A 13,171-nucleotide genomic window follows, 5' to 3' on the forward strand; every position below is an offset into this window, starting at 1 on the left:
CCATTTACTGATCAGACTAATTTATTTTATATTTTGATAGCTCTAACTCTTATGAACGCAAATTTGTGCATTTTCTGTTTTACATTGTTTTATTTTTAATGGGGTAGTTTGAACTTTTAAATTTTGTTTATATTGATTTAAACTTTTACCTCTTTAATGCATTTGACAGTCCCCTTAGTGAACTTGAAGCTGCCATCATCTGATCTTGTGCGATGAATATCACTGTATAAGTACTGCTATGTATAACAAAATTCACCATCTCTTATGAACGCCAGCTGAACAACGGCTTTCACAGGAGGGGTCTTTAGCAGACCGATGGCTGTCCTGGCAACCCATCAGCACCAGCGATCACATCACAGGGCCGATGGGCGCATGGAATGAAGCGCTCTCTATCTGTGGGAGTTAATGTTGCGGTCAGAGATTGACACTGGCCTTTAACAAGTTAACAGACGCGGGCGAAGCTCCACTCCACCTGTTGCTGATGAAGGCACATGATTAGTGACGATCGAATAGTGAAATATTCAGATTAGTGAAAACCGATACAATTAATTTCTACCGAATAACGTGGTAAAGTGGTTGAGACTGTAGGGTAAATCAAAGTGCCTTGAAATAGTAAAGAGGTGAAAAAGGTCAGAGGTGTGGGCACTGTACATGTACAGCTGAGTGACCGCGGTGGATAAATAGCAGAGTATGTGGATGTATATTGAGGGTAACAGAGGAAGCTGTACACCCGTACCCACACTAGGTGAAATATAATGGCATGCAAAATACTATTGTGTGAAAATGGCAAAAAATACAGAGTGAATAGCAAGGGAACGTGCTGATATTGTGTAATATCCAAAAAGCATAAATTCTCCTTGCGTAGATTGACATGCTAAGCATGCTGAGATGAGGAGACTTAAATCCGCAATGCTCCTCTGGGAAATATGCAAATTGTCTCTTCAGAGAGGAAGAGGATTTTTGCCCCTGATAAATTGACACGAAAGCTTATATCTATCCGCATTGCGCCAGTCGCACAACTGCTAGATAAAGATACACTATTTTTTAATCCAATAGGAAATTATGATATTTTTTTTCAATCATCTTGCTGACACACTCCAAATGTGTAAGGTCGTGTCACCGGTACGTGTGATGACAGTTTTCACATGTACAGGAAGCACTGACACACATAGACCCATTCAAATAAATGGGTCTGTGCACATGTCAGTGTTTTTCCACAGACCGTGCATCTGTGTGCACCACACATAGACATGTCTGTTTTTTTATTCCAACACGGATGGCAAAATCTCCAGCACACGGAGAACATACATTTGTGTCATCTGTGTGACACGCATCGGCACTGGGGAAGAAGCACTAGCGTTAGCGCTGTTACCCGGCGCCCGGTGCTGAAGACGGCTCTCATCATTCTCCCCTGCTCTGCCGGCAATCGGTATGAGCAGAGGAGACTGGTGAGTTACATTAAAGTCTGAACTATGACAGCAGGTGGGGGCTTTTTGGATTATTACTCTGATCATCTGACATTTGCTGCCGCTAATAACAGTGACAGCATGAGTGGATGATCGGGGTATTCCTCCCCACCGCCTGCACTATAACTAAATAAATAATTAAAAAAATGGTGTGGGTCCCCCCCATTTTCGACAACCAGCTTTGCTAAAGCTCACAGCTGGGGCTGTTATTCTCAGACTAATAAGGGGCCATTGATATAGGCCCCCTCAGTCTAAAAACAGCAGCCTGCAGATTCCCGGAAAAGGCACATCTAGTAGATTTGCCAGTTCTGGTGCTTTGCCCGGCTCTTCCTTCTTGCCCTTTAGCGGTAGCAAGTGGGGTAATATTTGTGGGATTGATGTCACCTTTGTATTGTCTTGATTTGCAAAAATTTCTAAAGTTTTTTCAGACTGGACGGGGTGCAGAGTGTACATTAATGAGAAAAAAATGAACTTTTTTCAATTCACCAAATGGCTGCAATGAAACAAAGACTTAAAAACTTAAAGGGATCTCAATACTTTCCGAACCCAGTGAACACCTATATATATATATATATATATATATATATATATATATATATATATATATATATATATATATATATATATGAATATATATTCAAGCCAACAAATACAGGCAAAGTGTATGAAGAAAGTCTACAATAAACAAGGCATTTAAATATTTACTCTCTCCATTATGTGGCTTGTTATATTCCCATTCCTTCCAGGCAGCAGGATCACAAACAGTTAGGATTAAAAAAAAAAATCAAATGACTGAATGTTACCTCGTGCATTGTCAGATATGGTCTCTTCACATCTAGAATGTGCAGATTTCCAATGATTGGTAGCGGTCGAGGTCCGGGGGGCAAATTATAAGCATTTTTTTTCCATCCAAAGAAAAACAGGACCAAAAAAAGACATAAAATAATAGACAGAACCAATGTGATGGGATCAGATGGGATCATAATGCCAGGAAGGGTTTCTGTAGGAAGACAAAGAGAAACATATAAATGTGCAAACATCTATAAACATTATCCTATCTATATTTATATAATGCATGTTTCTTTCTTTCTTCCTTTCTTTCTTTCTTTCTTTCTTTCTTTCTTTCTTTCTTTCTTTCTTTCTTTCTTTCTTTCTTTCTTTCTTTCTTTCCACAGAATATAAAAAAATCTATCCTAGCATAACTAAAATCCTTCTGTATTCTCAGTATTATTTTTCTATCCCTCAACATTTATGCTTACGTTGTTAATGAAATGTCCCCGACTGATCCTGCTCTTCTCTGTGATTTTGCAGTTCTGATTCACATTGCATAACACTGAAAATGTAATGTGATATTTACAATCCGCCCAGATATCCGGGCCAAGAAATTGTTTTCTTTGAGATTTATTGTGCTATGGAGCAAAGTTTTCCCTTAAGGCTATGTGCACACGTTGCGGATGAGGCTTAGGAATTTCTGGTGCGGATTCTGCCTCTCCTGGCAGAAAAAGGACCTGTGGATTTTTCATGTATATTGCACAGCCCACGTAGTATATAGCACAGCCCACGCAGTATATTGCACAGCCCACATAGTATATTGCACAAGCCACGTAGTATATTGCACATCCCACGTAGTGTATTGCACAGCCCACGTAGTATATTGCACAGCCCACATAGTATATTGCACAGCCCACGTAGTATATTGCACAGCCCACGTAGTATATTGCACAGCCCACGTAGTATATTGCGTAGTATATTGCACTGCCCACGTAGTAAATTGCACAGCTTACGCAGTATATAGGACAGCCCACGCATTATATTGCACAGCCCACGTAGTATATTGCACAGCCCATGTGATATATTGCACAGCCACGCAGTATATTGCACAGCGACATAGTATATTGCACAGCTCATGTAGTATAATGCACAGCCCACGTAGCATATTGCACAGCCCGTGCAGTATATTGCACAGCCCACGTAGCACATTGCACAGCCCACAAAGTTCATTGCACAGACCACGTAGTACATTGCACAGCCCATGTAGTATATTGCACAGCCCACGTAGTATATTGCACAGCCCACACAGTATATTGCACAGCCCACATAGTGTATTGCACAGCCCACATAGTATATTGCACAGCTCACGTAGTTTATTGCACAGCCCACGCAGTATATAGGACAGCCCACGCAGTATATTGCTCAACCCGTGTAGTATATTGCACAGCCCACGTAGTATATTGCACAGCCCATGTGATATATTGCACAGCCCGTGCAGTATATTGCACAGCCCACGTAGCACATTGAACAGCCCACAAAGTTCATTGCACAGACCACGTAGTACATTGCACAGCCCATGTAGTATATTGCACAGCCCACATAGTATATTGCACAGCCCACACAGTATATTGCACAGCCCACATAGTATATTGCACAGCCCACATAGTATATTGCACAGCTCACGTAGTTTATTGCACAGCCCATGTAGTATATTGCACAGCCCATGTAGTATATTGCACAGCCTACGTAGTATATAGCACAGCCCACGTAGTATATAGCACAGCCCACGTAGTATATTGCACAGCTCACGTAGTATATTGCACAGACCACATAGTATATTGCACAGCCCAGGTAGTATATAGCAAAGTTGGCATCATATTCCTGTTAAAAAAAAGAATTAAAATAAAAAATAGTTATATAGTCAGCTTCCGGAGCTCCCGGATCCAGGCAAAGCGTTTACCGATGCTTCTAGCACGCTCCGGTCTCAAGAGTGCATTGCGTTCTCACGAGATGATGACGTAGCAGTCTTGTAAGACCGCTACGTCATCATCTCGCGAGATCGCAATGCATGGAGCAGTCACCGGAGCATCGTGAGGAGCGGAAAAGGCCTGTTCTGGATCCGAAGGGCCGACAGAGGGTGAGTATATAACAATTTTTTATTTTTTTATTATTTTTAACATTAGATCTTTTTACTATTGATGCTGCATAGGCAGCATCAATAGTAAAAAGTTGGTCACACAGGGTAAATAGCAATGGTAACGGAGTGCATTATACCGCAGCTTAACGCCGTTCATTAACGCTGCCATTAACCCTGTGTGAGCACTGACTGGAAGGGAGTATGGAGCAGGCACTGACTGCGGGGAGTAAGGAGCGGCCATTTTGCCGCCGGACTGTGCCTGTCGCTGATTGGTCATGGTTGTTTTGCCACGACCAATCAGCAACTTGGGATTTCCGTTACAGACAGACAGACAGAAAGACAGACAGACAGAAAGATGGAAGTGACCCTTAGACAATTATATAGTAGATGCCACTCATAGATTAGCTATAACATATATTAGACAATAATTGTGAATCTCTGAATCTGTACTAAGCACCGAGTGTAGTGCTAAAATATATCATACATTTTCTAACATTGACCTGCAATAATGTAAAGTGAACATAAAAGGAGGCCTACTAGTGATGAGCGAACTTGCTCGCCACTACTCGTTACACGCCTGAGTATCACTATGCTCGGTGTACTCGGTGACCAGCGATCCAGGATTATTCGGCGGTAACTGGTGTCTCCACCCAGCATTTTTGGCGGACTTTAGAGTCCCAATCACGGTGCAGGAATTGTCTGCCATGCCATGAAACGCCGCAGTCATCTTTGCTGTGGTTGTGCAGTGATTGGCTGGGCCGTACCGCAACATCCCAAGTATAAGAGACCTGGCACCGCCCTGCTCGCCGCATTCTATTCTGGGTTCAGCAAGAGTAGGGAGAGCTGCTGTCGAGATAGGGTCAGAATCGTGCTTTTAGAGTTAGTGTAGGTCTGCAACTCTTAAATCCACAACTCCTCTGAAACCAAAAGTCCTTTTTAGGGCTAATTCGTGGGTCCCGATTTGCAGCACTAGGCAGGCAGGGCACAGCATATCCACATCAGTGCAAGGCCTGCAGGCACTGTATGTGCGTCCATTGCTCCCACTGCATCCCTCCCAAAGTTTCATAACTGTCTGCTGCTGCAGCTTCTTTATTATATACCTACCATATATACTCGAGTATAAGCCGACCCGAGTATAAGCCGACCCCCCTAATTTTGCCACAAAAACTGGGAAAACTTATTGACTCGAGTATAAGCCTAGGGTAGGAAATGCAGCAGCTACCGGTGAATTTCAAAAATAAAAATAGATGCTCCATACCGTTCATTATTGCCCCATAAGATGCTCCATATAAAGCTGTGCCACATATAATACTGCATACCGTTCATTATTGCCCCATAGATGCTCTGTATAAAGCTGTGCCACATATAATGCTCCATATTGTTCATTATTGCCCCATAGATGCTCTGTATAAAGCTGTGCCACATATAATGCTCCATATTGTTCATTATTGCCCCATAGATGCTCCATATAAAGCTGTGCCACATATAATGCTCCATATTGTTCATTATTGCCCCATAGATGCTCCATATAAAGCTGTGCCACATATAATGCTCCATATTGTTCATTATTGCCCCATAGATGTGCCATAGAAAGCTCTGCCATATAGTGCTCTGCACCGTTCATTATGGTCCCATAGATGTGCCATAGAAAGCTCTGCCATATAGTGCTCTGCACCATTCATTATTGCCCCATAGAAAGCTGTGCCATATAAATCTGTGCCATATAGTGCTCTGCACCGTTCATTATTGTCCCATAGAAAGCTGTGCCATATAAAACTGTGCCATATAGTGCTCCGCACCGTTCATTATTGCCCCATAGAAAGCTGTGCCATATAAAACTGTGCCATATAGTGCTCTGCACCGTTCATTATTGTCCCATAGATGTGCCATAGAAAGCTGTGCCATATAGTGCTCTGCACCATTCATTATTGTCCCATAGATGTACTATAGAAAGCTCTGCCATATAGTGCTCTGCACCGTTCATTATTGCCCCATAGATAAGCCATAGAAAGCTGTGCTACCGGTATATATAATGCTGCGGCTGCTGCAATAAAAATAAAAGAAATGCCATACTCACCTCTCTTGCTTGCAGCTCTTCAGCGTCCCGGCGTCTCTTCGCACTGACTGTTCAGGCAGAGGGCGGCGCGCACATAATATGCGTCATCGCGCCCTCTGACCTGCACAGTCTGCGGAGAGACGCCGGGAAGATGGAGCGGCGCCTGGCGTGTGGAACGGGGACAGGTCAATATGCGATACTTACCTGGTCTCGGCGTCCGGCTCCTTCTCCCGGACAGCTGGTCTTCGGGTGCCGCAGCTTCTTCCTCTATCAGCGGTCACCGTTACCGCTCATTAGAGAAATGAATATGCGGCTCCACCCCTATGGGAGTGGAGTCCATATTCATTTCTCTAATGAGCGGTCCCACGTGACCGCTGAACAGGGGAAGAGCTGCGGCACCCGAAGACCGTGGGACTGCAGGGGGAGCGCCAGGAGCGCCGGGACTAGGTAAGTATGCCTAAGCCCTCTCTCCCCCTCACCCGCCGACCCCACCGCCGACCGTGACTCGAGTATAAGTCGAGAGGGGCACTTTCAGCCCAAAAATTTGAGCTGAAAATCTCGGCTTTTACTCGAGTATATACGGTAGTTGGATTTTTTTATTTTTTTCCAAAAATTCACCCACAAAAAACAAAAATGTACAGTCTGTTCTGTCAGACTGAGGCCTGTTGAAAAATCATAGTTTGTCAGGCATATGTAGCATAGTTGTGTATGCTAGCCTTGTGCCACCTTTTTTTTGTGTTTTAAATTCACCGAAAAGGCCTCATATATCTGCGCGCTCCTACTTTGGTCATTGTAGGCCGGGGGACCCCTTTTTTTGCTGTCTGAGACTAATTCTATACAGCACTATTTAGCATCCAAAATTACAAAAAGGCCACATATTTGCCAGTGTGGTATTTCAGTGACAGCCCTTATGTATCTGCGTGCTCCACTTTTGGTCATTGTAGGCTGAAAGATCACTTTTTTTGTCTGTTACTGAAATTATATACAACACTATTTAGCATAACAAAATATTAAAAGGCCACATATTTGCCAATGTGGTATTTCCATGACAGCCCTCATATATCTATGTGCTCCAAGTTTGGTCATTGTAGGCCTGTGTACCCCTTTTTTGCTGTCTGTTATTCTACTTACATACAGCACTATTTTGCATAAATTAAATTCACAAAAAAAAACAAAAAATTGAATACAGTCTGTTATGTCAGGCTGAGGCCTGCCTGGTGTTTGGGTTTGAAAAATCGTAAAATTGCAGGCATACTGACCAGATATTATTTCGATACTAATAAATATATTTGTGTTGAGCATATGAAATAGTGCAGTAGTCCATTTAAAATGGGTAAGGCAAGGGACAGGGAAGTGGATGTGATGATGATGGTGCATGCAGAGGACGAGGTCGTGGCCAAGGTGAAAGTGGGCCGCAACAAAGACCCACATCTTCTCGCTCGACCTTCCTGTCCCAGTTTCTAGGGGATCGCAGCACACCACTATTGAAGCCAGAGCAGTGTGAAACGGTTGTTGGTTGGATAGCGGATAATGCTTCCAGTCACTTAGTCACCACCACCACGTCTTCCACACGGTCAAGTCTGAGTAGCCGTGAGTGTGACCTGGATATTCCTCACCCGGATCCTCCTTTCTCCCACCATGCCAAGTGCCCTGAGACATCTGATCCCACACTTGGACCATCTGAAGAGCTGTTCAGTTTTCCATTGCAAGATTCAGAACTCTCAGCTGGTCAACTTGAAGTGGTGACAGCTGAGATCGTATGTAGAGATGCCGAAAGCTTTTACCAGCCACGGTCACATGAAGGCGATGGTGGGAAAGTGTCAGAAGAGGTGGACGATGATGAGACACAATTGCCAGAAAGTCAGGAGGAGGGGCAGAGTGCGGATGTGGAAGATGAGATGGTGGATGACTATGTGACTGCCCTACTGGGCAGGAGGACATGCAGAGCGAGGGCAGCAGCACACATGGGGAAGGAGGCATATCACCCCAACAGGCAGGAAGAAGCAGTGTGGTGGTCACAGACAGAAGGCGTGCATCCATTCCCCATAACACCAACATGAGGGAAGTTGCACTTCCAACTGTTAGATCTTCCCAAGTGTGGTTATTTTTTTAAGACTCTGCCGATAACCCCAAACAGGCCATTTGCAGCACCTGCCATGCCCGCATCCACAGGGTTAGCAAAACAACCAGCCTGACCACCACCAGCATGATGAAGCAGATGGCAGCAAAGCACCCGACTTTGTAGGCCGAACCCCAGGCTCCAGGACCACTGCCTGCTGGTCACACAACTGCTTCTTCCACTGTTTTGCGTAGAAGCCAATCCCCAGTACAACGTGCATGTGAAGATGCCTCTAGCCCTGCACCTATTGTGGCCCACAGTCAAGCAGGGAGAGCTGCTGCCAAGATAGGGTCAGAATCGTGGTTTTAGAGTTAGTGTAGGTTTGCAGCTCTTACATCCATAACTCCTCAGAAACCAAAAGTCCTTTTTAGAGCTAATTCGTAGGTCCCGATATTGCAGTGCTAGGTAGGCAGGGCACAGCATATCCACATCAGCGCAAGGCCTGCAGGCACTGTATGTGCGTCCATTCGTCCCATTGCATCCTTCCAAAAGCTTTATAACTGCCCGCTGCTGCTACTGCAGCTTATTTACTGTCCATATACCAATTTATTTTTCCAAAAATTCCCTCCCCCCAAAAAATATACAGTCTGTTCTGTCAGACTGAGGCCTGTTGAAAAGTTATAGTTTGTCAGGCGTACGTAGATAGGTGTGTGTTACCCTTGTGCCCCCTTTTTTTTTATTGTTTTAAATTCACCGAAAAAGGCGTCATATATCTGAGTGCTCCAAGTTTGGCCATTGGAGGCAGGTGTACTTATTTTTTGGCTGTCATATACTGAAATTCTATACAGCACTCTTTCGCATGAAAAAAATTGAAAGGCCACAGATTTGCTAGTGTGGTATTTCCATTACAGCCGTCATTTATCTCTGTGCTCCAAGTTTGGGCATTGGAGGCCGGTGTACTTAATTTTTGGCTGTGTGATACTCACATTCTATACAGCGCTAATTTGTTTAAAAAAATTGAAAGGCCACAGATTTGCCAGTGTGGTGTTTTCGTTACAGCTATTGTGACGCCCAGGAGACCGGGATACCCAGCACCGGACCAATGGAGTCTGTCTCTTGAGGGGGATGTCACGGGTGGCTTGACCCGGTGCTGTGGCCTCAGGCAATGCACAGTGTAAGGGGTATCATGAGGGAACAGGCACTTACTTGATCATCAGCAGGTTCTCCCAGCGGTGACGATCCCGATCCTGGATAGATGGCTATTGTCCAAATGAAAGACTGAGGCACTGAAACGTTTAACCAGTTTACTTTAACATAAAAGGATTTACAACCAGTCCTGTCACCGGAGTCTGTATGGGAACTCTGAGTTACTTTGACCCTGCCGGGGTCTTCGCCTCTTATTGTGCGCAATTTCTGTGTGGCCCTGCTGCTGTATGTGAACTGGCTGCCGGCCCAATCTGTCCCCTCCGGGTCCTGGTTCGACGGGCAACCCGAGCCCTTTTATCGGTTTACCCCCTCTGGGAGTACCGCTGAACTCTGTGTCTGTTGCTGCGTCCGGCCCTAGTGAAGCTGATATCACCTCACGTTTTTCCGGTTGCTGTATTATATATAATGAATACAGCCACGGATCCGGTATCCGTCTTTGCGCCTGTTCTGGGTAGTGATTAATGCTACCCGGTTCTCACAATGTCCTTTTTCTCTATCCCTCTTCTCCTCAGGCCGGTGATTTAGGCCTGGTAACAGTCACAGGGCTGTTAGAGATTCAATTGTATGACCTCTCACTTTCAGCTCCTTAGCCCAACTGCCATTTCTTCACTCAGACCAGAATGGATCAAGGGGAGTCTCTGGAGCTCCCCCTTCTGGCCGGAGGTGGTAGTGCAGTCTTGCTATTTTAGTATTTGTACTTACTGTCAGTAACTATTTTTGTGGCAAATACCCCTAGGGGTGCCACATTCCCCCTTAGTTAAGAACAGTACTCCGGGACTGTGGGACAATAACATTTTGAAATAACAATTAATATGTACAGAGTCTTAAAAATGAAAAGTTACAAAAACCACTCAAGGAAACAAAAATAGAGTTCTGTAAAAAGTCACTTCAATAATACAGTTCTATCCTTGAAGGTATTAGGAAAGGCACTGTACTTAGTGTCCAGGAATTTAGTTCCATTTTTCCAACGGAGTTATCAATATAAAGTCTAAAGAAAGTTCAAAAAGAGCAAAAAGCAAAGTTCAAAAAGCAGTCTTTCCGGAGCTTTGATTTAGTGCCTCCGGGCTGATAAAAAGTTCAAGAATATGCAATAAGTTCATACAGACAAGTCTCTGTAGGCACTGGGCTTAAACGTTGCAGACTGATAACAATGACTATACTACATTTTCTGTTTAACTATATACGGCATAACATATATACAATTCACATTATGAGCTTTATAGTTGGTAATCTGCATACCTGGCCGGTAATTGACCCTGGGTACTACGCTGTGATCTACGTAATAGCGGTGTCTCTTCATGTGGTGTACTACTGTCTACTGCGGATGTAGTATCTGCCCGCTCTGCTAAAGATAATTCCACGACTATGGAGTTGGCAAGTCCACCGTGAATGGGATTACTCTGACCAGGAATCTGTTCTTCCTGGCCTGGAACCTCCTGTAGTACGGGGTCAGCCTCTTCCTGTCTTGGGACTTCTGGTATTGGGTTCGGTGTTGGGTAAAAGGCCACCATGGGAACCACTACTGCACCATGGTATGTTAGTAGAGTTTTGGGAAAGTCTCCTATACAGGTGTGATACACTTCCTCTTCTTTTTCCTTTACTGGTTGAACCTGTATGGGTTGAATAACTTCTGGTTCTGGCTGGACAACGTCTGGCTCTTTCAATGCTTCCGGACATAATTTAAGATTGTCTCTTGACACTAGTACAGATGATAAGCCTCCGTTTTTGCTAATGAGACACATTTTAGGATTATCCACTCTTGTTGGTAAAACTATGTAGGGTACGGCTTCCCACTGATTGTCCAGTTTATTGGTTCGACGATTTCTCTTGAGCACTTGGTCACCCGGTCTTAATGGGGTCGCTAGAGCATTCTGGTTGAAAGTTCGCTCTTGTCTTTCTCTAGTTTGCTGAAGGCTTCTTTCCACACTCTCTTGCACTTGGCGTATGATATCCCAATTGGAGTCTTGAACTTCTGCGTCTGGTTTCAGAATTCCCATTTCTAGATCGATTGGTAATTGGCCGGGTCTTGCACGCATAAGGTAAGCTGGGGTGCAGTTGGTGGAGCTCACCGGGACATGATTATACAGATCCACCAAGTCAGGCAATTTCTCTGGCCATTGATTCCTTTCTGTCTCAGGTAAAGTCTTTAGTAGGTCTATTACATTATGGTTCATCTTCTCGCATAAGCCGTTTGTTTGTGGATGATAGGCCGTCGTCCGGATCTTTTTGCAACCATACATATTACAGAATTCTCTGAAGATCTCTGATTCAAAGGCTGTACCTTGGTCGGTGAGAACCTGTTCCGGATATCCATGGGGTCTACAAAAGTACGTTTGGAACGCTTTGGCTGCTGTTTTTGCTGTCAGATCTTTTACGGGTACTACTACCAAGAAGCGTGAATAATGGTCCACGATGGTCAAGGCATAGACATAGCCGGACCGGCTTGGTGTCAACTTCACATGGTCCATGGCTACAAGTTCAAGTGGTTGTTTGGTGATTATGGGCTGCAGTGGTGCTCTTTGGTTCTTTTGATCGTTTCTTCTGAGGTTGCACGGGCCACAATTTCTGCACCACTGTTCGATTGATTTTCTCATCCCGACCCAATAAAATCTTTCTCTTAGAAGTACTTCTAACTTTTTCCAACTGAAGTGACCAGCACCATTATGGTAAGCTTCGAGGACCATCTTCACATCTTGTTTAGGCACAATAATCTGCCAAACCAATTCATGTGTTTTCGGATTGGTGTATCTTCTACAGAGCTTCCCTTGATACAGGAACATTTTGCCTCTCTCTTTCCAGAGATGATGCGTCTCTTCTGGGGCATCCTCATCGGGATATGCACTTTGCTCAGTCAACAGTTCTTTCACCAACTTCACAGCCGGATTGCTGTCTTGGGTGTCAGCCCATCTATGGTGTGCTAACGGATTAAAATTCACCTCTTGTTGTTTCTGATAGGTACTTGACTGATGATGTTTTGCCTTGGGACGATGGAAGGCTGGTAGTTCAATTTCTTCAAGCTCCCCCGTTTCCTCTTCTACATCTCTCAAGTGTGGCATCCGGGATAGGGCATCGGCATTTCCATTCTTGCGACCTGCTCGATACTTGATTATGAAGTTGTAATTAGATAACCGGGCTATCCATTGCTGTTCTAACGCACCTAATTTGGCTGTGTCCAGGTGGGTCAACGGATTGTTGTCAGTATAGACAATAAATTCTGCAGCGGCCAGATAGTGTTTGAAACGCTCCGTCACAGCCCAAACTACTGCCAGTAGTTCCAATTTGAAGGAGCTGTAATTTTCTGAATTTCTTTCAGTAGGCCGGAGCTTTCTACTTGCAAAGGCGATGACTTTCTCCCGACCTTCTTGCTTTTGTTACAGCACCGCTCCTAGTCCCACATTACTGGCATCGGTGTAGAGGATGAAAGGTTTATGGTAATCTGGGTATGCCAGAACCTCTTCTCCGGTTAGTGCATTCTT

The 13,171-nt window shown here is 44.4% G+C and overlaps 1 protein-coding gene across 1 annotated transcript in view; it reads right to left on the minus strand.

The window, feature by feature from the left end:
* LOC138638719 (cytochrome P450 2K6-like) overlaps positions 1-2,897 on the minus strand; it is a 145,848-nt gene extending 142,951 nt beyond the window's left edge. Inside the window, exons 1-2 of the mRNA XM_069728244.1 lie at positions 2,726-2,897; positions 2,270-2,466 (exon numbers count right to left, since the gene is read on the minus strand). Of these exons, the coding sequence (XP_069584345.1) occupies positions 2,270-2,449 (180 nt within the window). The 5' untranslated portion in view covers positions 2,450-2,466; positions 2,726-2,897. The remainder of the gene's footprint in view (positions 1-2,269; positions 2,467-2,725) is intronic.
* Between the last annotated feature and the right edge of the window lie 10,274 nt (positions 2,898-13,171).

This window comes from Ranitomeya imitator, chromosome 5, assembly GCF_032444005.1.
Source record: "Ranitomeya imitator isolate aRanImi1 chromosome 5, aRanImi1.pri, whole genome shotgun sequence".
Taxonomy (NCBI): domain Eukaryota; kingdom Metazoa; phylum Chordata; class Amphibia; order Anura; family Dendrobatidae; genus Ranitomeya; species Ranitomeya imitator.